Genomic DNA, 26,616 nt, shown 5'->3' with positions numbered 1-26,616 from the left:
ATAACGTGCAATATTCCCAAAGAGCTACACTCCCATTTCCACACATGATTGGCCAATTTGCTTGCCCGTTAATACTTGTGTCCGCCCTTCACAATCTCTATTGGTCAAAATCGGCCGAAGCGCTGCCCAAAGAAGGTTGTCTTTTTTGCAATTGGGCTCATTTTACAAGTTTCGCTAGCAAGTCCCTCCCAACAGAAATTCACTAGAAACGTTCTTATTTTTATTATTTGGTGATAGGGTTGCTGATGTATAATGAGATGTTAATCGCACGCAAGATGGAAAAAATATATATATATAAACATAACCACAATGCGGGGGAAAACTCAAGCAACGAATCCGCCGGCAGTCGTGCTTTTTATACGAAAAACTTTTTCATGCATTATACACAAGAAGTACCCAAAGCAGTATTGGCAATTAAATTGAGTTCTTCTTATATTGCTTTTCAAGGCGAAGATCAACATTAATTTCAAACATCAGTCTCTCTAATTGTTTTAAATGACGCTTCATTACATGACGTGCTATCGTTAAAGTTTGGGTTCAGCTAAGGTTAGGGGATATGTAGGTCAAGGGGTTATTTATCACTAAATGATTTCACAGTGGGTTTCTTGGAATCGGAATCAGTGCGTAAGTTCATGCCTAGTGTTCCATCTATATGGAATTTGTCTTGGCTAGTCTTGTTAAACATAAAAACAATTTACATGAATGAAGACACACATCAATTCAACAGAAAAACTATTACATGTTGCCATAATATAAGCTTTGTATTTGAGTAATACGTGTAGCCCAGACTGGAGTCTGACCTACGGTTCCTTTTTCACCATGAGGACTGCTCTAGAAGACAGGCTGCTGAAATGCTAGTTGGTTCTGGTTTTATTGGACCTGTGACACTTTCCAGAAGTGAGTTGAGGGAACAGGTGGTGCTCTGGGAGGGAGGGGTCGGTGATAATCTCACCAACGCGCTTCCATACCCTGTAGTCATGTAGACTGCGTGATGGTCAGGATGTTCTCATATCTTTGGAGTGTCTGAGATTGTAGTTTAGAAGAGTTTAAAGGTCTGGCTAGGGTAACCGATTCAGGGGGATGTTTGAGGAAGCCAGTTATGCTTTCCACTGCTTTAATGGTACTTAACTCCACCTCAGTTTCGCCGCACTAAATGCAAGATGGACCTAACCCTACCTTCAGCACATCATATCATTGCCATTCGTGATAGCGCTCACAAAATAGACCTTTCAGCATCTACGTGTTATTTATTACAGTAAATCATTGCAAATGCCACCAAGGCAAGTTTTTTTTGTCCTTCTCTAGAATCAGAAATCACTGCTCTAATAATAAATTAATATCCACATACTCAATGGTATCATGTGGTCTCCTGGGGGGAAATTACTTTTTTTGTGAAAGGTGTGGCTACACAGTACAGGTTTGGCAACAAGACTATCACACAATAAATGCATATACTTACAATAAACAGAGAATTACTCAAGAATGATGATACAATGTAATAAATACAAATATATTAGAATGCACTTTGTTGATCCCAGTGGGAAATTCTAACTGCACTTTACAATGATAATCATGATTAAATTGAATCAAATACGTAACCCATTCAAGGTCAGATCACTGGGAGTGGAAGGCTTAAGGTGTAGGTGGCGGTATTTGGCTGGAAGGGACCCCAGGAGTGCACCTTGGCGGTATTAGCTGCTGCCTTAAGGTGCTCCAAGACCACTGATAGGATGAGAGTCATTGTTTATAATGGTGGTGAGTTTTGCCATGTTCATGTCCAGGGACTGCTCTAACACTGACTCTGCCTTTTTAATGAGCTTATTCTGACGACGTGCACACACACACACACACACACACGCACACACACACACATGTAGGGTAAACATATCCTTATGGGGACCGCTCATTCATTTCAATGGGAAAAATGCTAACACTAACTATGACAACCTTAACCCCTGCCCTAACCATAACCATAAGCAACCTAACAAAATACAAGAGTTTTTGCATTTTTAGTTTTTTCATAGCAGTCACCGATTTTTATAAAATAGAGTTTTCCCTTATGGGGACCAGGAAACCGGAAACGGATATTTATCACATTATGGGGACAATATGTCCCCATAAGGATAGGTAAACCCGCTCTCACACACACACACACACACACACACACAAACACACAAGGGACGATGGTCCTGTGTGTATGACAGACAGTGCCTTACAATAAGAACATAAGAACATAAGAAATTTACAAACGAGAGGAGGCCATTCGGCCCATCAAGCTTGTTTGGGGAGAACTTAACTAATAGCTCAGAGTTGTTAAAATCTTATCTAGCTCTGATTTAAAGGAACCCATGGTTTTAGCTTCCATTACACTAGCAGGAAGATTATTCCATACTCTAACTACACGCTGTGTAAAGAAGTACTTCCTCAAATTTGTTTTAAAATGTTCTCCCGCTAATTTCCACTTATGGCCACGAGTTCTAGTATTTAGACTAATATTGAAAAAGTCATTGTGCTGAACAGCATCCAGACCCGTTAGAATCTTATAGACCTGAATCATATCCCCCCTTAGTCTCCTTTGCTCATGGCTAAGCAGATTCAGTTCCGCTAACCTCTCCTCATAAGACATTCCTCTAAGACCAGGAATCATTCTCGTAGCTCTTCGTTGCACCTTTTCTAAGGCAGCAATGTCCTTCTTGAGGTATGGTGACCAAACCTGCACACAGTATTCTAGGTGGGGTCTTACCAAGGAATTATATAAGTGTAACATCACCTCCCTTGACTTAAACTCCACACACCTAGAGATATAACCCAACATTCTGTTCGCCTTTTTTATTGGCAATGATGCCACTTTCCCTTCCAGGAAGCCTGCAAGTTACCTGGTAGCTACAGCGCTCACAGAAAGTCTTGGCACACTTGCTTTATTCTGTAAAAAAGGAGCATTGGTTTCGTTAAAAAAAGTCCATTGACAGGCAATATTTAACATATCTGCACATACAGCTCTGGAAAAAAATTAAGAGACCACAGCATTTTCAGTTTCCCTCATTTCTCAATGTATGGGTGTGCGCCTGTGTGGAATATGCATTTTTTTGCAATCTCCAGCCTGGTTCTTCCCTGTTTCTCATCAATGAAGGGCTTCTTCCTTGCTTTATGGGTCTTCAGTCCTGCTTCTAGGAGCCTGATACACACTGTCCTAGCCGTGCACATCACACCTGCACTTAATGTTTCCCATTCCTTCTGAAGGTCACTTGATATCATCATTCGATTAATGATGTTGGATAAATTAACGGTCATCTCTCTGGCATTAGAAAGTTTCTTCTGCCCTCTATCTGGCTGGTTTTTGGTCATTGCCAATGTCTCCTGCTTCACCTTATTCTTGTGTACTGCTGTGTTAGAAACTTTAAGTCTGGAAGCAGCCTGCCTCACAGTGCAGCCTCCTGCCAGCAGAACCAAGATTAAAACAGAATTTAAAAATGCAGATTTGTATAAATTTGAATAAGTTCTGTTCTTGCCATTTTGCTATTTATTGCAATTGTACTTAAGGGATACTAAACACAAATGTTTGGTGTTTTATGTTATTAAACATACCCAAAGAGTCTGCTTGTCAATGACATTTTTAACTGTGAACAACTCTTTTTGATCTATAATTTGGGGATAAATTTATTACTGCTTGAAGGTTTGCCTTAAAACTACTGGCTATTTTTAATGTGATATGTATTTTTTGCAAACAAATGAATAAAGTACTGATTTTGTGATACAACCAATAAATTTGCATGGTTAAATTTTATTACTGAATTAAGCAGGAGTCCTAAGACTTTCCATGAGCACTGTATATTAGTTTTCTTAAATGTTCAGCACCAACATAATCTGTAAGTAAAATCATACAGATATCTAATTTACAGATTAAAACACAATGTTTCTTATTTCCAATACATTTTTCAGATTTCCCCCACAACCTAGATTTAAATTTGTATTTGGTTGGAAGAGGAAGTAAAATTATTTTTTAATGTAGGTTTATATTTTTCTGTTACATATTACCAGATTACAGGGGTTGGACAATGAAAATGAAACATCTGATTTTAGACCACAATAAGTTATTAGTATTGTGTACGGCCTCCTTTTGCGGCCAATACTGCATCAGTTTATCTTGGGAATGATAGATACAAGTCCTGCATTTTGGCCAGAAGGACTTTGAGCCATTCCTCTTGCAGAACAGTGGCCAGGTCACATGGGAAAAAGTTTCCTGACTCTCTCCTCTAAAACACCCCAAAATGGTTCAATCATATTCAGATCTGGTGACAGTGCAGGCCATGGGAGATGTTCAACTTCACATTCATAGTCATCAAACTGCTCTGTCACCCATCTTGGTGTGTGTATTGGTGCATTATCATCCTGATACATGGCACCACCTTCAGGGTATAATGTTTGAACGTCTGGGTGAACAAGGTCCTCCAGAATGGTTCCGTAGTCCTTGGCAGTGATGCGCCCACCTAGAACAGGTAGTGGGCCTCGGGAATGCCATGATATTGCAGGCCAAACCATCACTGATCCACCTCCATGCTGCACTCTGAGTATGCTACAGTCTGGCTGCTAAGCTTCTCCACGCCGTAACTCTCCCGGATGTGGGAAAAACAGTGAAGATAGACTCACCAGAGAGGAACACGTTTCACATTGTCCACAGACCAAGATTTGTGCTGCTGGCACCACTGAAACCAACGTTTAGCTCTGGCACGAGTGACCAAAGGTCTGGCTATAGTAGCCTGACCATTAATATCGACCCTATGAAGCTCCTGGCGAACAGTTTTGGTGGAAACATGAGAGTCGAGGTGTGCGCATGTTATACTGCAGTTGGGCAGCTGTGGTTTTATGGCTTTTTTGGATACAATCCAGGTTAGTGCCCAGACATCCCGTTCAGCTTCCTCTTTCATCTACATTTACTCCTGTTGGATGTGGTCTGTCATTCTTGGTGGGAGGCTGACATTACCCTGGATACCGTGGCTCTCGATACACCACAAAGACTTGCTGTCTTGGTCACAGATGCACCAGCAAGACGCACGGGAACAATTTGTCCTCTTTTGAACTCCCATTATGATGTGTGGATTGCAATATTTTATGTACAGCTGTGCTATTGCCCTGCTAATTCAACTTTCACACTCTCCTCTCACTGATGGAATGTGCCATCAGTGAATATTGGCCACCAGGCCGCACTTATATAGGCGTGAAGCCTCAAACGCTATTGGTCAGGTGTTTCCGTTTCATTGCCCAACCCCTGAAGTTCTTCAATGTTGAATGTACCCCTGTTCCAATTTATCAGGTCTGATCTTTCTCATTTCTCATCGCATGGATACACAGAAGGAGCATGACGGACAGGTGGAATATGCTCATACAGAGACACCCCGTGCTGTTGAAGGTTAAGGAGAAAGTGCCGTAAAGGCAGAGACCAGAAAAGGCAGTGGAATTTTTAGAGGGCAATATGAATGCGGGTTCACCTACTAGTAAAATGAAAGGGCAGAGGTACCACAAGATAACTTACCCTCACTTTAGGGGGGGAGGCTGTACTGTGCGAGAAAACCCACTGTTGTATTCCTGAGCAAAATAATTTCAGAGGAAATAATAATGCAAAGTTATGCTGAACAAACGGGCACATTTATAAACATAAAAAAATATTTTGGCAATGTGTGCTAATGCTCTGTGTAAAATGGCCTTGCAAATAATATCCATCCATGCATTTTCCAAACTGCTTATCCTTCTGGGTCACAGGGGGTCTGGAGCCTATCCTGGAAGCTATGGGCATGAGGTGGGGAACAACTCAGGATGGGGGGGGGGGCAGCACATTGTGGGGAACATTCACACCTATGGGCAATTTAATAACTTCAATTAGTCTCAGCATGTCTTTGGACTGTTGGGGGTGGGGGGGGAAACGGAGTACCCGGAGGAAACATGCAAACTCCACACACATGGAACCCAGGTGGAGACTTGAACCCTGGTCACAGGGTGTGAGACAACAGTGCTAACCACTGCACCACCATGCCACCCCCCTGTAAATAACAATAGAAAAAAAGAGAAAAGGAGGTTGTTTTGGTGTTAGGGATGGGGGCACCAGCTGGGAAGATGTGACAGCGGTGACTACTTCTGCTGTAGGGTGACAAGTCCTTCACTCAGTGTGCTTTTAGGGTGGTGTTTTAAGTGTCAGTGCATATTAAAAGCTAGAGAAATTAAAAGTGATTAACTGCTCAGAACAATTAGTTACATAATTGTGTTGACAAAGCGATACATGATAAATATTATCATTAAAAGGAGAAACACCCGGGGCAGATGTGCCCCCACCCATATATTCAGTCTACGTTACCGTACGTGAACCTTGCCAGTATGACTCCCCGCCCTTCTGGGTTCTTCCTCCTCTGGGCTCTCCTGGCCTGACACCATCTCTAGATGAAAAGATCCATTCACACTTCCTGGGCCTTGCCCGGCTTGACCCCCACACCACCCGCCCCCCCCGACCCCACAGCACTTCACAGTCACGGCCTCCCCCCTTCCCTTTGTCATGCTAATGACCCGACGGAGCTATTTCAGAGCGCTGGCTGTTTGCAAAAAGTGCCTGTTATTAACGGCTGGCCACTGCAATCCACACAAAGGGCCACTTTTGACACAGACCCCAAAGGCCTCCCACCTCACCCAAAACACTTCCTGCTTTGTCTAGAACTTTTAAGAGGCTGGTTTGAAAAGACCCCATTGTGGCGGAGGATAGGGCCCAATGCTAAGGCTTGGGAGGGGGTTGGGCGAGTCAGAGGGCCAGACCATCTAGCTGCCATTAGACAAGTTCAACTGTGAAGAAAGACTTTAGCTGGAGGCAATAGTCTCCATATCATCTGGATGGGGGTGGAGGTGAAAATGGGGCTCAAGGGAGAACTGCTGTTATATCTTCCCTCTCAAATTCAAGGTTGTAGAACCATGACTGGGATAATGGTGCAGCTCACGGATCCTGAGATGGGAACTGTGGATGTTCCCCGGAGTGCTGGAGGAGCAGCCACGATTTAATCCAAAGACCTGAGAGCACTATAAATAAGGATGGAAGTGTCCTCATGGCCCCTGTCCAGGGGTGGGTGGGGCTTAGCACCAGGTACCCTACTTTTGTTACTTCAAGAAAGTACCAAAAGTACGGTACTCCTTATGTTGGTTTTCCACTGGCGTAAAAACCGGTACCGAATGACATAATCACAACGTGAGGTGGGGTATTTTGTACTTAATTTCAAAAATACTATAATATATTATAGGGCTGGGTGATGTGCGATACTGATACCAACAACACAGGTCATGCACATGTAGTCCTCACATCACAAGGATTCTCCAATGGGTTGAGATCAGGCTTTGGGACCCAGGTAGATGTGGTAATGGTAAATTTATATTAGTTTATTCCTTCGTATAAAGGATTTATAAATTTCAATCTTGGTTTAAGGTTAAACATTTACTATGAATATGGTCTATATTTAATAGGCATGTTTAATTAAGTTAACACATGCATTTTCAAAATACAATAATGGGATACTACACAGGACAGCTCACTGGCTTGGAAGTGAAAGGGTACTTTGGAGGAGTGAAGGCATTGTGGACAAATGGTGGGATTAATGTATGCGCTGGGAGTGGCGTGAAGGTCAAAGAGCTCGGTGAGTGATCCATCTGGGCAGGTTCGAATATCCTGAAGAGAAAACACAATAAGTCTTATCTGCTACTGGAAAGTTGTCTGTGCCCATAAGATCTTTATTATTGCTGCTTGTCCTCTCAGTCAACAGGGGGAGCAAAAGTATAACATTTAGGATTGGCAGTATTTTCCATGCAATTTAAAAAGTTTCATTTGTAGGAACTAAAATAGACCCAGTGTGGTCTCCTTGCAGCCTATTGCAGATGTTTGTTTTGACTTGCAAATATATTAACTGTTAGGCTTTAAAAGTGATAGCTGACAGCTTAAATGATAGTTTAAAGCAGAAAATCCCATTGTGAAACGTATTTATTACCCTGTTCATGGTTGAGAAGTCCCTCTCACAGTTTACGCTGCTGATCGGGTGGTTGACGCGACATATTTTCCGACGTGTGCTCCCTGTCCGCTGGTGGGAGTGTGCTCACCTGTGTGTGCGTGCGCGTGTCTGTGCACACGCATCGGGGCGGAACTCCGCCACGCGCGATACAGAGAGCAGAGGAGAATTGTAAACATGCAACCGTGTAGAGATAGAAATGACAAGCTGTTGTGTAAATAAGATAAATAACATGAGGCTATTTAGTTTGTTTAATAAAAGGACAATGTATAGACCTGTTCTATAGTAAAGGTAACCTTAAATGACTTCTGTTGTGATCTAGCGCTATATAGAAGATAAAATTAACTTGACCTTGAAGGGGGGGACAAGAGGTGCCGCTGTGGGGGCGGGGCGTCCCCCTAATATGATGGTACGGGAAACACTGAGACCAATTTTGGTAACCATATACTTTACATAAATGACATTTTGAAAGACTGTCCACAAAGTTCTTAATTAAAACCTGAGATAAATATTTGTTGGAGGTACTTACCAATTTTTTAATTTTTTTTTTTTACAAATTTTCAGCTAGCACGGTGTGACCAGTAGCTGGGCAGCATCGCTGGGGGGAGATTAATTATAATCACAGGCCAGTTCTTCGCAACCTCTTCTAAGTGGTGAATGTGCTGATGAAACTGCCCATTTGCCACCATGGAAAATGGCTCATCGTCCAAATGGAATAATCTCCATTATTTTAGTAGTTGTGCCTTTAGCTCTGGTGCTGCTAACTTCAAATATTGGTCGCTAATATCGAGCAGCAATATCAGCCAAGATGTACACTGCAGACCAATGAATATCGGCCGATACCAATATGTCAGGCTAACCAGTACATTGTGCATCTCTAAGTCTAACATTACTTTTTACTTAGCTAACTAGTTACTGATCTCAGTCTTGACTTTTTGCACTACAGAAGAGAGTCATTTCCCAAAAACATCATAATGCAAAGATTATCTTAACCATGAGAGATCATAATGTGCTACAATACAGAGGCGAGTTTCCAAAAAACGTCGTAATGCGAAGATCATCACCATAGCGTAAAGATCACCAGGCTGTGCTTCTTTTTGTAAAAATAATGAAGCTTCCCCCATTATCTTATGCTTCAGAAATTCATGTGGCAGTGCTGCTACTTTATGGATCTACCTGCAGCATGTGAACGCGAGACCGTACAACCCAGAAGCGGGAGTATCCTTAAAAAAAAAATTGATACTGACGTTACAGATCAATGCAGTTGAATCCTTAATAATCATCAAAATATAATAATTCATCACAACGCATCGATCTTTACACCCTTAGTTTGGAGCAGTTTTGATTACAGCCTGGCCTGAGAACTTTCTACAACTAGGTTCATGGCTGCCCACAATAGCTGGGTCACCAAACAGAGCCAAGGAGCTGGTTACCTAGAGGCTCACTCTTCATGGCATGAGACTGTAATATCCATACCATTAAATTAAGCAGTCCGCCTTCTCTAACCACCATAACAGTATAGCCTAGGAGCAGGAATCGGTGTGCAGGGACGATGTCATGCTATCCAATCCAGAATCAAATCAGGTGGGCTGGGAGAAAGGGCAAGGTCAGCTAGGAAGGAAAAAGGTCAAGGGTCTACCCTGAGAAATCAGCTTGAATGAACCTGGATTTCATTAATTAATATGATGGCAACTTCTGTAAGTAGTCATTACAGATCTATGGCCGTACCTGGATAATAGTGGCTAGTAGATTAATCATATCACTTTTGGGCCCTTGAACAAGACCCTTACCTCTGTCTCCTCCAGAGATGCTGGCAGACGACGCTCTCTGACTTCTAACTTTTCCTTGCTTTGTCACCAGCCTGGTGCTGAGGGTCCCTGGTGGAGAGTCGGTGAACTGCACCGCCTTGACTGACTTGGCCCTATATTGGAGCTTCTCCACTGTCATGCAGGAACCAGGCCGTACCGACCCGAACTGTGAAGAGAGACTAGTTACAGCATACTTCCAGCTCGCTTTGGTTTTCCACTGCAAAAGGGTCGGCTCGGTAAAGGCGTCGCCAAGCGTTATGGTTTAAGTCAGGGGTGTCAAACTGCAGTCCTGGAGGGCCACAGCTCTGTCCAAATGTACACGGGTATATTTTAAAACGTACCTTTTTCTATACGTCTTGGGCTTTTGTTCACAAGTAAACGACGTCTCAGGTCACTGAAAACGGAGCTTTTGCAAAACTCCACCAAGGGTGAAGATTTTAAGAAACTCCGTTTTCAGTGTCGACATGTAGACAGGGAAAACAGAGTTTTTGGCTCGAAACGTCAGATTGTGCGCCGTTGTCCACTTTGTTTAACGTCAGAGCGTGTGCTGTTTGCTGTATACATTACTCGCGTAATTTACAGTGGAATACCGTCAGTTCGCGGTACAGCTTGGGTACGACTCAGATTCCTGGTGTCAGTAGAAAAAGCTCATAAGGATTTCACTCGTACAGCACCCCTGTAATAACTGCCAAGATAAAGCAACATTAAACGTCATTTACAATTCCTGTTTCTGCAGTTTCCTGAACACGTCATAATTTCCCGCTTGTTGTTTTTACAGCAGCTCCATGTAATCACCTCGTTCACAGTCAACGCCATTAAAACGGACAAGACTTCCCATTCGCACTCTTGGGTGTGCTATGATAACTGTTTGTCATCTATTTGTGGTGACTAGTTCATAATGTGATGTTCTATTAGCCTATCCACCAGAAATCTATCATCTCTCCTGGGAGGAAAACAGGAACATGAGTGCAGCCACGTACAACTGCAACACCAAAAAGTTTCCTTGCTGTGAAACGTAATAGGATGTAGGAGGGGCTTCCAATAGCAGTCTTAAAGGGCCGGATCCTTCCAGTGCGGGTAAATACAGTAACAAACCAACAGGAATGAGGGTAGAAATTCAGGTCCCCTGACAACAGTTCACCCCCGACTGCTGTTGTTCCAGGGCTCCTGATCAGGTCTGGATTCTCCAAGCCATTTGGGCTTTCCACCCAATTTTCAAACATGGGCCCGCTGGTAGTCTACAATGACAGTAATGTTCAGCAAAACCACGGAATCAAGTGCAAGTCCTGGCTCACACGGGTGGATCTCAGCAGTGATAAATTCACCCACTATCATTCTCTAAAATATAGGGTGGAGAAAGTCCTCAGCACAACTGAAATTGCAAGCAAGTCATGGATGAATTTGCGGAAATGTACAGTGGAACCAGGTTTAAAAGAGGTTTATTGGAATAATACTCAAGTTTTAAAACCAGTGTATGCAACCCTATACATATGATTGTGAATCATATGTAGTGTTAACATTATAGGCGTAACTGGTCCAGCATGTTTGCCCACCCGTAGCACTTAATGCTGAAGATCCCCATCACTTATGAAGACCAGGCTGTTATGTGTAGCTATGACTCAGTCTGTCTCTGATTTGGTACTCACTTGCCTCTTGGTTTAACCCTGGGGAACCCAGACCACCTTATCATTATAGGAAAAACATGTCCATTGGCTAAAATGATCATACAGACCCAGTGAACTCAAAAACAGGTGTTTTGCAAAAATAATACAATAATAATAATAATAGATGCTTTTATTAATCCTGAATATAACACAGTTACAGACACTCTTGAGGTGTGGCATGGGGGAACCTAGTTGTGTGTAAACAGGGTAGGGGGTGGGACAATGTGTAGCTAAGCAGGTTAGGGCACTGCTAGTGATCAGAAGGTCACTGGTTCAAATCCCCTGCCTGCGGATTTTTCTGTTGGGCCTGTGTCAAGCACACTTGGTGGTCAGATGGTGCTCTGGGTGAAGATGCCATGCTCATCAAGATTCTGTAACTCTACCAGTTGTATGAAAGCCTGAGAGAGTGAAACTGGCAGCTAAGCAAAGTCTATAAATAAGGTAATTGAATATGTAAAAAGATGCAGACATCTGTCTCAGATGGCATGACATTATTAATGGAGCACAGTTATTGACTGAGAAGATGGACGTGGGGATGAGTGGTGGGCGAGACAATGATTTGAGAGAAAAACAAGTTGCTGATTTGCTGCCCCAAGGGGCAGGGGAATGACCAGGGGGGAAGCCCACTGTGGAACGTTTTCTTTTTCCTGGGTTTCAGAGGAATGTTTGCTGCAAGGCAAACCAGCTGGTTTTGAAGAAGAAACCATTGAGCAACAAAAACAAACCTGAAACGAGATAAACACCTGATATAGGATGAATTTCTTAGTGATTTCACCCTTAAACGTCGTATATCACGACCCCCATCCCCCACGCGGGCTGACAGTGTCAAAAAAGTTTAAGATGATTCTTGGCCTGGATTTGGAAAACCCGTTGGACGAGTTTTCAGACTGAGGAGTAAACTATGTACTACCCTCTAATGTTTGTCAAAGAGGCAAGGTAAATGTGGAGATCGTCAACTTGTTTATACATGGACAAATGTGCCCGTGGTCAGGCTCGTCTGTGTCTGTGGCAAATTGTCTGAAGAAAAAAAAAAAACAGAAATGTGTAGGTTATGTTTTTACATATGAAGTCTAAGGTAATATTTGCATTTCGATCTAGATAATTCGTCTTGGTGATGGCCTGTGCCTTCAGGCTGTTGGTGTTCATTACAGCCATAGCGTGATCAAGGCTTGCCCACAAACAGGATGCCTGCATGCCGCCACCTTTTTACAGCCACTTCCTCTCTCCCTGCTAGTGTGGGGCAAGTGACAACTCACCCCAGTGTTCCGGTATGTTAAATGATGGTTAAATAAAGGAGCGAGGATGGCTTAACTGGGCTAGAAGACTAGACTGTGGGGGAACTGACTATTGAACTAGTCAACATTTTTTGTCAGTAAATATATTTACAATGAGCCTATTCATATGAAATATTCACCAGACATTGCTATTAACTCAAGAAATCCACAAATACAAAGAATTCACAATGTTAAAGTCCATAAATAAAGCTATGTGTAATAATATGGAATGACACAGGAAAAAAGTGTTGAACTACTAAGTGAAATGTAATAGTAGAAAAGCCTTTGTTTGAAATGACAGCTTCCAGATGCTTCCTGTATAAAGAAACGAATTACCTGCAATGCTCAGGTGTAATTTTGACCCAATACTTCTAAAGAGATTGTCTTTAAATCTTGATGATTCCAGGAGGGGCCTCTTGTGAACCTTTATCTTTAGTTCCTTGCACAAATGTTCAACTGGATTCAAGTCAGCTGACTGACTGGGCCAATCTAACAATTTTCATTCTCTGAAACCAACTGAGAGTTTCCTTTGCTGTATGTTTTGGATCGTTGTCCTGCTGGAAGGTCCACCCATGTCTCATCTCCATCATCCTGGTGGATGACAGCATAAATCTCCCGGATATGGTCCCATTCATCGTTCCTTCAATTATTCGAAGTCTGCCAGTTCCATGAGATACGAACCAGCCCCACATCGTGATGCTCCCACCCACCAAACCTCACTGCAGGTACAGTGTTTTTCAGGTGAGATGCAGTGCCATTTCTCCACCAAACATGGTGTGTAGTATGACAGCCAGAAAGTTCAATCTTGGTCTTGTCTGACCGGACTATATTCTCCCAGTTTTTCATAGGCTTGTCCAAATGTTGTATAGCAATCTTTAAACAAGTTTCAACATGCCTTTTCTTCGGTAACAGAACCTTGCGGGGTGAGCGTGGAGAGCATTGCCTATTGTTTTCTTTGTGACAATTGTACCTGCTGCCTCCGAGTCTTTCTGGAGTTCTTTCCAAGTGGCCCTTGGCTCTTCTGACTATCCTTCTGACTCCTTGGCAGGAGCTCCTGTGCCTGGCCGGTTGATGGTGGATTGATGTTCTTTCCACTTGCGGGTAATGGCCCCAATGGTGCTTACTGCAAGATTCACAAGTTTTGAAATACATCTGTAACCAGTTCCACTGATAAGTTTTGTAACAATCAGGTTGAGAAGGTCTTGGTAGAGTTCTTCACTTGTGCGGTGTTCCTCGTGTGACACCTTGGTAACAAAAAAAACCTTCTTATAGCCCATCAATATGTACTGACACAGCTGATATTAATTTGTATGGATAGGAGGTAGAATTACTTTCAAACTACTTTTTCTTAGCGTGTTCAATACTTTTATTCTTGTGTCATTCCACTTTATCACACACAACTTTATTTATGGACTTTAATGTTGTGAATTCTTTATATGGGTGGATTTCTTTAATGCCAATCTCTGGTGAAATTTTCATAGCCTCACTGGAAATACATTTACTGGAAAAAATGCCGACACGTTCAATACATATTTCCTTCCACTGTAATTAGCAATTAGCAACTGACCAAACGGCTTGAGCTGGAAATCTGAGAACACGTTGCAGATACGAATATTCACTCATGGGTGTGACACGAGTAATTAGGGAGGAGGCTTCTGATCAGGCCATTGAGCTTTGAGTTTCATTTTTAAAGAGAGAACAAGAGTTCAAATAAGGACCAGACAGTGCCGGTTTTCAGCCATACAGCCACTGGTGACTTCGGCAATAGCATGTATAAAAGTTTTTATACGTCCAGCTGCTGTTCTGTGAATGATAATAACACTGCAGAGATAACAGGAAGTGGCATGGGGAAATAGAGGAGATTTTGTAGCCAATTAATGATCCGAGCTATTATGACGCATTTACTTACTTATCTTACGCTTACTTGTCTGTGTGCTTTGCTTCAGATTTAAAACGACAAGAGATTCTCCAGAATATAAAAAAAAGTATCTGCGATAAACATGAGAGCCCCAGGGGATGAATCCGCAGGTCCCTCACGTTCAGTGAGACTCTCGGCTCAAGAACCCGCCCACGAGCGGCTCAACCCTCCACTTTACACTTCAGAGAGGCAAGATGGGCGTGGCACAGAAATCCTTCCTGTTTGCAGTGCCAAAGACCAATAAAAGAGAGCGTGTTGTGTCGGGTGCCGCAGATGAGCCTGTCTGCTGCCGTCTCAGCTCACCACATGCCAGAACTGAAGTTTGAGGTAAGGAGCCACGCTCACCCTACCCACTGCTATAGGGACACCTTTGCACATTTGGGGGACACTGCAACCAGGGTGCACAGCAGACTCTAGAGATCACAGTGTACTTGGCAGGTTAAGATGTAGCCTTTGTGGCTGCTCAACGAGTCAAACCCGATGACATCACATGTAAGAGATTCATTAATGTGTCGAGTTTGTTTAAAGGGTCGCATTTCTCTGTGGGACTGGGAAGTGGGGAACCTCCCATATGGCTCCAACTACAGGAATCCTCACATATATCTCCACCTCTCATGCTCTGTCTTTCACTTCTGTCTGGTATGCGTGTCATATCTCATCTTTCACACCTGAACGTTTTGTTGTACCATGTTTGCCACAGCAACCCCTTTCAGATGCCTTAAGCCTTGCTGATAGAATTACAGCACAGCTGGCTGTAGGCAAGACATACCGGCAGAGGAAGGGTTGCCACAAATTGTGTGGTTTAAGGCAGTTACTTTAAAAGGTCTGAAAAATGTTACTGCAAAGTGCACTGAGGAACCCTGGTTTAAGGCTATTTATTAATTTGTTCAGATGGATCAGCCAAACAGATACCCAGGAAAAGGCTTAAGAGAGCAAGTAATTGATTACAGCTGGAACATCCAGGCACTGGGTTTGGGATCAGGAGGCAAGCTTATTTCATGTTAAGTTATTTGTATCTGGGCGGTTGAGGGGCTTGTATCACAAAACAGGATTTCTTGTTTCGCCGGATAACTATGAGGCTTGTCATGGGTAAATCCGGGTTTCTGATTACCATGATGCTGGTTTGCTTACTGGTTTTCTTAGTGGGGTAAATCACCACCGTATCTCATGCTACATGAATAACCTGCTCCTGAGCAGGTTTTGTGAAGGTTTATGGGTCACGAGCAGCACTTGGACCAGAGATAATTAGTGTATTTTCCCAAACTCTCAAAATAACTTCTCCATGAGAATCCAGTCATCTTGGTACGGTTAGCTTTATATTCAATATTCAGCTTCCTGACTATAATATCTTTCAACAAAAGGAAGCCGGGCAATTCTTAATCACAGACCTTTAATGTCCACAGGCAGAGATGTGCACCGAACATTTTTGTGTTCCAAACCCTTTCACTATGTTTGCTAAATTTTGTTAATATCTACAATATTAGATCTTCCTGAGATCTAACACACTTTTAATTATGTTAAGTTCATTCATTTATATCTTTCATATTTCTTATTTTTATATTTCTTTCTGCCCTTGCTACTCGCTCATCATGTTCTTTGTCTATCTCATACAACTTACTCTCACCAAGGCCGTCTGACCCCCCCGGCTCCAGGAGTCTGTACGAAGACCATAGATAAAGGGCCTGCTTCCCTCAGGGGGGGCAGAGACAGATACAGACAGACACTGAACCGGCCGTGTGAAACATCTTTCTGTAACATCTTCATTCTGTTTTAATAAACTGCTTAAGCTTAAGGAACCTGCCTCATCATTCAACTAAAAGAACCTGAGGTTTCATTGAAGAAATCTATCAATAGGCAATCTCTGCTGTAAGGTTTTGGTTGGCAGAAACCTTTTATCGTGACGTAAACTGGTTCTGTTTTTCAAAACACTCACGAAAAACAGCTAACCATACAGAATAAATAAATGTTATCGCTCCATCAAAATATCCTCAATTACATTTAGCCACTGATCCTCAGGAGGACGGTTACATTTCTAGCACATTCTCGTTATTGTCTTCTTTGCTGATTCCAACATTATCCTAACTAGGTACATGTCACATTCTATTTGATACTTCAAAAGTACTGAACTAATCATCTTCCATTGTACATATTGTTGTGATTCCTCCAACAGCCCACTGCTTGAACTATGTAGCTAGTATGTTTCTTTACTGAACTAGCTCAGTTGGTTAACAGCAAAAAATTGTGAAGTTACACCCCTGCATAAAACCCTCTTATGTGTAGGACAGAGCAAAAATATGTCTTTTAGCTGTGCTGTTTGTGTTCCACCCTCAGGCGTCATAGGATGAGAGGACAGCGAGCGGAATGACCGCGTGTGAGGCGAACACCAGTGGCTGGACGATGACTGTGTTTGGGGTGCTGGGGGCAGATGGGGTCTCCAGGCAGGACAACACCCTACAATTCATGCTCATCCTGTTCCTGAAGGTGTTCCTCAACATTCTGGTGGCTGTATCTTGCTCCCGGAGCCTGCGAAGCTCGCTGATGGGATACATAGCGCACTCTGTGCTCCTGGCTGACGGCCTGCTCCTCTCCGCGGTGACGATCCCCTGGCTCCTCGGGGAGCACGTCGACACCGCGCAGTGCATGTGCTTTGTGTTGGCTCATGCCTCAACCATTTACTCTGTGCTGCCACTCCCAGTTCTGTTCCTGGGGACACTGGATCATGCCTCTCACCTGCTGCTCGGAGCTCCCCTCACGCACACCCGTAGTGGGCTTGCATACTTCATACTGGTCCTCCTTCTCTGGGCACTGGCCTGCCTTTACTCCTCCTTTGTCACAAACACGGTGGTGTGGCACATCAACCGCTATCAGCTGTGCATGATTCAGGACTCCATTGTAGTGACTTACTTCAGCATTGGACTCTGCTTACTCACTCTGTGTGTGCTGTTAACATTCCACCAAGAAGCAACCACGTGGATCAGAGCAAGCCTCAAGTACATAGACTCTTGTCCAACCCCTGAACATAGTGATCTGACCTTCAAGTATAAGAAGCTTCAGGATCTGCATAGTGAAGGGATGAGTCTAGCTTTCTCCTGGACAGGGCAGGAGAGGGTGAATGGATCAGCATTCTTCCTCAGCCATGTCTTTGGTTTCGCAACCAACTGGGGCCCCTTTCTCTGCGTTACTACAGTCTTCTGGCTCCTGGATTTCAATGCGCCCTCTTACATCAGCCTTAATCTCCTCTGGCTGATGTGCGCCAATAGCCTGGTGGTTGGAATGATCTTTGCATCCAGCGGCGAGGCATCGAGGCTCTCTGTCTCGACCCTCGATGAAATCTGCGACTGGGAGATGTGCTGGGCGCTTGTCCACCAGGACCGGCTTGCCCGTGGCATTTTCACCATCTCCAAGAAGACAAGAGCGGCCATCGAGCATGTCTAACCACCGGAGGGCACAGACCGATCAAGGTTGATTGCGGTGGACCTCTGTTCCAGCTAGGAAGTGTGCTAGCTCATGTCAGACGCTCACACACGTCAGTTTCTAGAATCCCTTCTGAAAGGCTAGTCTGTGGAAGCAGCTCATCAGTAGCATGCAATAGTAGGTAGACTCCAAAAAAATCAGACACAAGTATCTTATGATGCCAAAGACAAAACTGAGCATTTTTATGCACAAAAACCGGAAGATTACAGGATCTGATAACGTGCACATTTATCAGCAAGTCAATGGTTAAATTTCAACCACAGACAAAAGGGTCTAAGTTAGGAGATATGTTTTATGTTATCATGCAGCAATGTACCTGACCTTTGAGCACATTTGGACTGTTCCTTCAGCTCACTTGGCAAAAGCATACATGGTATTTTACATTTCGTGACTTACAAAATATTTTTGTATTTGAATTCAAGCTAATTGCATAAAGTGTAACATAATAAAATTCACTCATAAATGCCAATATCAATATTTGTAATACACCTGCTGTCATTCAATACATCTGGTTTCAGTGACATGGAGGAGTGGAGAATCAAATGTCATGCAGGATATTTGCATGGTCACACATTCTGAGCCACACTCGTGGAAAACACGTGAGAAATAAGCAAACTTCACACACTGAAATCAAACCCACACAAACACCGGGGGGGGGGGGACTGTGACCCCACCTGCTGTCCAGTATCATGAATTTTAACCCTTAAACTGCTTAAAAGATAAATCCATTAACTGAAACCAACTCCATGGGGGACACACTCTGAAACCAACTTTCTACAACTTCACCTTTAAATTTGCACTGATGGGAATCAAAGTGTCTGTTAGCTGCAGACCCGCAAAACTGAGAAAACACGAAATGTACTAAAATTACGGCTCCCATTTCTCTTACAGGAGTACCACACATACACATCGAATGTGCCCACCCCCCACCCCCTGAATGACTGTCTTCTATGCAGAACTATGCTTAGGGCAGATCACTAAGCACTCCACCTCGGACTGACATATTGTACGCATTGTACTCAGAGTCTCATACTGCAATAGGATGGATGTTTCCTTGTGTGTGTTGTTCTTATTTCGTTCTTTCTCTATCATCTATCTGGCAGCCTAATATAATAGTGGATTTCCCTTTGAACTCATAACAGGTACAGCTAGCATTCATAAAATGTAGGGAAATGGGCTCTCTTCCGCCAGCAAGAACCGGTTTCTTGTTGCCCATTCATTGGATCATCCACTGGGGGGGGGGGGGGAGGGGGGACTGTGGGGGGGAGGGGCGCATATGAATGCTGATGTAAAGCAACTCCACTGTATAGCAATATGTACTTGATTTACATAAAGGGGTAAAACAAAAAGGACAGAGCAGGGAGTCTGATGGGAAGATGACAGATAACTCAAAAGAAAACAAGTATTTTGAAATGTAGGAGGACAAGATTCTTAGCAAGGGAACACCTCACAGGCCGATCATGCCCAATTATGGCTCAATCCCAAAGTTTCGCTTTTGATTTCATTTAACACACCAAATTCTTAATACGGTAGTAGTAATCGTTTTGGTAGGTGCCTGCTCGTCGTATGTTTTACACAAGAATAAACATGATCGTATCCGGCCAGCTGCCTGCCACGGGCCCCCGATAAACTGGGGAGCCCCCGCAGCAGGCCGATTCTTACAGCACTGACGTCATCTGGAGGCTGGGCGAAGTCAGAGACACAGGACTACACTGCCAGCCAATGGGGAAGGGTCTATATAGGGCATGTACCCTGGCCAACGCAGAGCACACCTGCAAAAACTATAAAACCTCAAATTTAGCGGCGCTTGCATCAATATGGAAGCTGAGACAATATGACACCCTAACCACTACAGAAAACAGGGCAAAGCAATAGACAAGACAGTGTTAGCAGGTACCAGCAGGTAAAGCACATTGCCCAGCGGAAACACCCCAAATGCTTTTCAGTACTTGACACATTCAAGTATTTAGTCACAAAAATAAAGCATTTTTGCTACTCTTTCTGCCAAGCTATGCCTTTTGGTTATTCCTTTCAAAAAATACTTATCCATAGACACGCAACGATTTTCTCTCAATTTTCTCACATAAGCTCAGAAAATCCCAACTAGGCACCAAAATAAAGCTTGAAAAATAAAGCTTTTTCGCAGATGTGTAGCGCAAACACCCACCGTGAAAATGACTATGAGGTCCCTACACTTTAGATCAAGGCGGACCCCAATAGCCATGTGTCCAGAACCAGGATAATTACTTTTTGTGTCTTCATTTGGGTGTGTGTGTATTCATATATATTTTACACACACACACACATATAAATAATGAATAATATATATATATATATATATATATACATACACACACACACATACATACACTCACACACACATACATATTATATAGATGTATATATAAAAAAACATTTCACTTGACTCAAATTCAATTAATTTTTTACCCGCCAGACTGGCAAATTCATTTCTTAGCCTTGCAGTATTTCAGTACATACTTTATGTAATGCATGGCTTTCGTGCTTTACCCAACCCAGTTACTTTACCAAAGCACTTCCTTGTTTTACTGGTTCCTGAGTACAGGCAAGAATGAGAAATCACTTACAAAAACGCAAGAATAACAGAAACAAAACAAGTTACAGAGATAAACGATCATATCACATGTACATGCCGTGACAGACACTGCAAACACCCACCACGCACGACAGACAAACGCCATCCTTCACCACACGTTTGGTTAACAGCCTCTAACAGCAGGCGTCTCAGATCAATCAGGCACCACAGTAATCTGTAGTCGTTTATTTGTCAATAAAAAGTAAGTGTTCACTACAGTAAGTGACAAAAGAAAACAGGTTAAATCAGACAAATGTGTGTCATGTGCACAAAAATACGACTAGCAAACAAAAGTCGGGGTGGAGGGGAGGGGGTGTTTATGCCGGTGATGACCCTGGGGGACTCTGCAGTGACCCTGCAGTGACCACTCGCTCAGGTGAAGTAATAGGGCTTCTTTACATTGATGCCGTACTCGGAGAGAGCTGGGCTCAGGTCTTCCATCGTCAAGGTGTACTTCTTGTCCTGCATTTTTTTTGGGGGGGTGGGGGCGGGCGGCAGAGGGGCAAAAATAAACAAACAAATACATACATTTCATTTTATATATTTATATATAGACAATAAATGGTTGAATGCCACTAGTACTGGGAGACCTGAATTTTACAGTCACTCATCACGCATTTCTTGAGGACTGGGAAGACCTGACATGTGACTATAGAGCCTGAATTTTACTCTAAGGGCTGCTTATGGCTTCTCACAAACGTGGCAGCGTGCGTTAGAGGGTCTGACCTTGGATGCCGTGTAGGGGTGGTGCAAGCCCAGCCGCGCAACACTCAGAAATGATTACAATGCAGAGGCTCTGCTCAGTGATGCAAGCAAATCTCCATCGTAACATTGTTACACCTTTTCTATTCTCCACAACCAGAATAACAAAACTGGCTAGTGGATTTGAAGGATGGTTGACTGACAAAGACTGGAAATACCGGCCTTTATATGATCCCTCGATTATAAAGACTCCCTGATGGCTACAAAATAGAATAAAATAAAATATTTTCATACTGCAAAGCCCGGTGTATGTTTTTGTGTCTGTGTTGTTATTTTTTTGGATTTTTAAATTTTTATATCTGTTTTTTTCATTTGAAATCTAGTTTTACTCTTGGATGTGGTTTTATTAGTTTTCATTTTAAAGATGTAAACTCATTTAGATGTTATATATTTTACTTTAGGTTTCAGTAATTTTATTTCGAGGGATAGACAAAGTTGTAAGAGTTTGCTTCCACAAAGTGTTAAGATGCAATACAATTGGCTGTTTCTGTGGCTCCAATGCATTACACGAGAGGGCCAAAGATAATCCATCATTCAGGGTTGCGGGGTGTCTGGGGTCGATCCCGGAGACTATGGCTGCAAGGCAGGCAACAACGCTGGATGGGGCACCAACCCATCGCAGGGCAATTTGGCAACCAAATAATCTCAGCATGTTTTTTGACTATGGGGGAGAGTAACCAGGGAACCTGGATGAAACCCCATAACGACACAGAGAGAACAAGCAAACTCCACACACATGGAACCCAGGCAGGGACTCAAACTCTGGTCCCAGAGGTGGGAGGTGACAGCACCACCAAGTCACCCCGCCAAAAATAATTATCTTAGCTAAATTTTATTTAAAAATGGTAGTGGGAAGTATTTAACATTGTTTTTTATTTTAGTTGGTATTGGGCTCAATATTAAATTGTAGTTTTAAATTTCATTTACGCGTCTTATTATATTTCAGTTAATTTTATTGTCATCGATAATAACCCAGCGTGGTGATCTGCAAGTGTACAGTTAGCTTTAGTATATTTTTAAAAGCAGACTCAAGAAATACTTTTGTAATCTGGCTTTGTCCGAGTTTTATTGATTTACCCAAACTTTATTTATTACTTGTCTACTTATGTATTTGTCCATTTTATTACTTGCTGTGTTCCCTCTTATTTTATACTTTCAATCATCTTCCTTTTAATACCTTTTCTTTTTTCCCCAGAACATCTCATCTCTTTCAAGCCCTATTATTTTCTCATCATTATTCTGTCCCTAATGTTATCCTCCTTTTCATCCCACCATTTATACTTTTATTTTGTAGTTGCTTGTACTTTTTCCTCTTCCTTTAACTTTATCATATTATATTCTAAAAATAATTTTACCTTTTCCTTTTTTAAAACTCGCCAATCATAATTTTTGTCACTATATTTTAACCTGCCTCAGCCGTTTCCTCATGCAAGTTTATGAGATCCACGATGCCATTTCCTAAATTCCTGTTTTTATTGTTGTGTCTACTCTTTTATTATTTACATATCGATTTATTTATTTACTTACTTATAATTGTCTTTCATGTTTTTTGTCCCTTTTTTTTTTTTTTTTACATAGTTTGGGTGAGGGTGGTAGTAGGGGTGGGGTGATATTTTTTTTATTATGTAAAGCACTTTGCGTTACATTGCATTTGTAAGAAAAGTGCTAAAGTCTGATTGATAGTAAAATTCTTATACAGCATAAATGTGACTTTTAAGAGCAGATTTGCTCTACAGCACCACACCAGGCCTGACATCAAAGTACGTAGTTGTCTGGCACATCGCATCAGTACTAGAAGCAAGAACATTCAGGATTGCGGACGGACTGGCACTGCATTTTCACGTGAAGTAAAAACCAGTCCTACCATCTGATCTCACAACCCCCATCACATTCAAGCAAACAAAAGTGAAAACCCCCTAGGTCTCCAGTAAGGTCAGGAGACCCAAACCTTCCTGGAGACTCCTCTGGACCAAGGCTGGTGTGGGAAGTCATATATTACACACTTTTAGTTATATATTATTATTGCTAATATGTTGTTACACCACTTCCGCAAGTGTTGCACCTGGCCTTTCTCCCTTAATGCAAATTCATGCTTCACTTTTCTGTGGGCCCTTTCAGTTGCAGGCGAGGGGATGCAATGTAAATTTCATCATTGGGGGTTGGCTGTGGACAAATGCAGTCGGTGCGCATGTAGCCCAGATTGTTATGTCTAATGGAAACCTTGCACATCTGTGCGCATCAACCGTGCATGTGCAAGATAATTGATTAGGTACTTCCAGTAGGTGGTAGTGTGTTTTCTCACAGATCCGAGGTCACAGACAAAACAGAAGAATAGTTGTAGTAGTAGTTAGGGTGAGCAGCTGTATGAGGAGGGTTGGAGGTATCTGCATATTGAATTTTTCATACTGTCCAGACGTTATACTGAAGTACACGGTATTTTTAAAAGCAGCTCTATTTTGGCATTTTGAATCCATGCAATGACATTTTCCGAGCGGGTGGTGGGGGGGGGGGAGGCTGGGGATCCTGGCTAATTTTGTCGTAAATTATCATAATGCTGCCCAAGCCATGACTAGTAACTTTAAAACTGTTTATAAAAGTTTACCAATTTCACTACACTGCTTGTAGTTGTGTACATCTGCCCTCTCCTGGTCTGGTGAAATATCACTGCTATATGCACACCGACTGCGACCATCCGCATCCGCAGCCAAATGTTGCGCGGATGACTGTCCCCAGCCTGAAAGCACATGCGGAAAAGATGAAGTACGAACTAGTCTTTACTTGTACTGGGTGATCTCCAGACCTGTGACCTTTGACATGGACTGACAGGTTTTTTTTACAGGAGGCACAAAAGCCACCTTCTTCTATGCCATTAGAAATGATGCTGACTGATTAGACCCGACTTTGACCAATGAGTTTTAACCCTAAAAGTTCCAGCCACTCATACACATGCAGACCTGCTGCATATAATTATGTGGGAGCTATAATTGCCATTTAAATTGTATTAAATTAAGTCAAAAAAAGGACAGAACTGAATTCATACTGCTAAGAAATCATATTCACAGTAATCAAATAACTTTTTAAAGCAGACCCACCCAAGGTAAACAGTTCAGATCCAGAAAATAAAAATCACAGTCAGAGAGCACTCAATTGGTTGGCTGATACAAAATCTTGGTCTCCATTTTTACTTTCTGGACATGAACTATTTATTTCTGAAACTCACCAGTCCTGAACAAAAATATTTCAATAATAACACATAGCTGTGACACTGTGAGCACTTTTTTTCCCCATCACAGAAATTTCCCAGGAAAAAAAAAAAAAAAGTAAAAAGTACCTAAAAGTAAAAGAGCCAGCTGAAGAGTTTACTGAATGAGTTTATACCACCGGGACTTGCGAGATGAGGAATGGGATGCCGACTCACCTTGGTTTTGTTCCTGGAACTGCCAGATGCAGTACCTTTCATTTTGCAGTGCTGCAGGGCATCATTAGCGATGTCAGAGATGAACTTCTGGGCTGCCAGGGAGATCAGACGAATTCTAGGAGCAGAGAGAGGATGGAAGATCTTACACCAGCACACACAGCAGTGCACAAGAAGCACAGTTCAAGCACACCAAAAGAACCAGCATGTAAACAAACAAACAAACCAACCAACCAACACGGCAGTAAACAACCCAAACAAATGGGTCAGGCACTTGCAAAGAATCTAGGAACAAAAAGGACCATTACAGGGAAAGGTTAACCTCTTACATTCGGGGGTCTGATGCTTCAAAGCCAGCACGGTTCAGGTAATAGCCAGTCACTGCATCTGGAATCTAGTCAAGGACGACACAAAATCCACATCAAGAGGGGGAAGCTTTTATAGACAGAAGTGATGATGGTCAAGCGTCCTACCGTGGGCGTGTAGTCCTCCAGCTGCATGAGGAAATCCGCCAGTGGCGTCGTGGAAACCACCGGCTTCACATCGCCGTTAGTGATGCCAGCTGGAACGTACACCCCGTTAGAGACGGAGGCGTCCGACGATGGGGGAGCAGCGGCGGCGGACGCCGGTACTGCAGCAGGATGTGAATTTAAATACACAGACAGAACGTATACATGAATTTTTTTTCAAGTGTCATCGCCTGTTGAGTGTTTTCGTAGATGGGCAGTACAGCACGATATTCGGAGATCCGATCAGTGCAAATACGGGCAGAAAATACAAAATTACCCTGAGTTCACAACTTTGTTCAGTTGGCTCGCGTGACACTTTCAATTTGAGACAAGTCTGCACATACATGCACACGCATTTACATGTATGCAACGGTTTTATTACCTTATAAATAGTCTGTAGGGTTTGCAAACTACCAACGCTTTTTGTTGTAGCTAATTTTAGGTTTACAATGGAATAATATAGATTTGCCGTAAGATTTCTTGTATGAGCGTGAGTCTGAAAGCGTGTCACACTAGATGCGTGTTAGCCATCCTGAATTCCCTATTCCGACAACTGCACTTCAATCATAATGTAATAATAATAATAACAACATAATAATCGGGAAATAAACGCTAAATGTTATGCAAACAGCTGTAAATACACCACTGCGCTGCTTTTTTTTTAAGTAGCAGATGTACATGGTCAGACCACGCAGTGTTAACGGTCGGCTGCCTGTTAGTTCCGGTCACTCCGGCTCCACTCACCGTTACCGGCAGCCAAGACTACGTTGGTGGCGGCGCTGTTATTCATCACAGCGCTGCTGGTGGTGTTGGTGCTGCTGCTGGAGGCCGAGGTGGAGGATGCGCCTCCGGCTACGACTGCCTGCGAGGCATCAACGTTCATTTTCCGTCAAAGCGCCCGCCTACCCTGGGAAAGACGGGGGACGGCCTTGTGTGTGTTTACAAGAGATTATAGTTGGCGTCTCTGTTTGTTAATCGTCTGGTAACAATCCCCAAGTTATGCATAAGATAAAAAATACAACAAAAGCGTCATAACTCGCGAATACACAAACATGAACTGCAACAGCCTCCTTCCGCCAACAGTCTGCGTGACTTCCGGGTGTTACGCGGATTAACCTCCGTGAGGACAACTACCTCATTATTTTGATTCC

The 26,616-nt window shown here is 42.9% G+C and overlaps 2 protein-coding genes and 1 long non-coding RNA gene across 4 annotated transcripts; 1 reads left to right on the top strand and 2 right to left on the bottom strand.

Moving 5' to 3' along the window:
• Nucleotides 1–7,381: 7,381 nt before the first annotated feature.
• LOC140592191 (uncharacterized) lies at nt 7,382–10,812 on the bottom strand. Of its 2 annotated transcripts, XR_011992479.1 has the most exons (4): nt 10,177–10,812; nt 9,818–10,001; nt 8,010–9,638; nt 7,382–7,693 (listed from the first exon to the last, which is right to left on the bottom strand). It is a non-coding gene; the product is annotated as an uncharacterized lncRNA (long non-coding RNA). The 2 variants fall into 2 exon arrangements; XR_011992478.1 differs by having other exon boundaries at nt 8,010–10,001.
• Nucleotides 10,813–14,920: 4,108 nt separating this feature from the next.
• Nucleotides 14,921–18,686, top strand: LOC111856984 (probable G-protein coupled receptor 160). Its single transcript, XM_023837372.1, has 2 exons — nt 14,921–15,018; nt 17,023–18,686. The coding sequence occupies exon 2, from the start codon at nt 17,053–17,055 to the stop codon at nt 18,124–18,126; it is 1,074 nt and encodes a 357-aa protein (XP_023693140.1). The 5' UTR covers nt 14,921–15,018; nt 17,023–17,052; the 3' UTR covers nt 18,127–18,686.
• A 2,264-nt stretch (nt 18,687–20,950) lies between these two features.
• taf10 (TAF10 RNA polymerase II, TATA box binding protein (TBP)-associated factor) lies at nt 20,951–26,583 on the bottom strand. Its single transcript, XM_023837295.2, has 5 exons — nt 26,210–26,583; nt 25,430–25,587; nt 25,286–25,350; nt 24,960–25,074; nt 20,951–21,241 (listed from the first exon to the last, which is right to left on the bottom strand). The coding sequence occupies exons 1-5, from the start codon at nt 26,346–26,348 to the stop codon at nt 21,152–21,154; spliced, it is 567 nt and encodes a 188-aa protein (XP_023693063.1). The 5' UTR covers nt 26,349–26,583; the 3' UTR covers nt 20,951–21,151.
• Between the last annotated feature and the right edge of the window lie 33 nt (nt 26,584–26,616).

The sequence above is a fragment of the Paramormyrops kingsleyae genome, chromosome 8, assembly GCF_048594095.1.
Source record: "Paramormyrops kingsleyae isolate MSU_618 chromosome 8, PKINGS_0.4, whole genome shotgun sequence".
Lineage (NCBI taxonomy): Eukaryota > Metazoa > Chordata > Actinopteri > Osteoglossiformes > Mormyridae > Paramormyrops > Paramormyrops kingsleyae.
Note: the sequence above shows the minus strand (reverse complement) of the source record. Positions and strands in the feature narration are given on the sequence as shown.

Coding starts and splice junctions, on each gene's coding strand:
- LOC111856984 (XM_023837372.1), top strand. CDS start 17,053: ATGACCGCGTGTGAGGCGAACACCAGTGGCTGGACGATGACTGTGTTT.
- taf10 (XM_023837295.2), bottom strand. CDS start 26,348: ATGAACGTTGATGCCTCGCAGGCAGTCGTAGCCGGAGGCGCATCCTCC. Junction 25,588..26,209: donor AGTCTTGGCTGCCGGTAACG/GTGAGTGGAGCC, acceptor ATCCTGCTGCAG/TACCGGCGTCCGCCGCCGCT. Junction 25,351..25,429: donor TGGAGGACTACACGCCCACG/GTAGGACGCTTG, acceptor GTCCTTGACTAG/ATTCCAGATGCAGTGACTGG.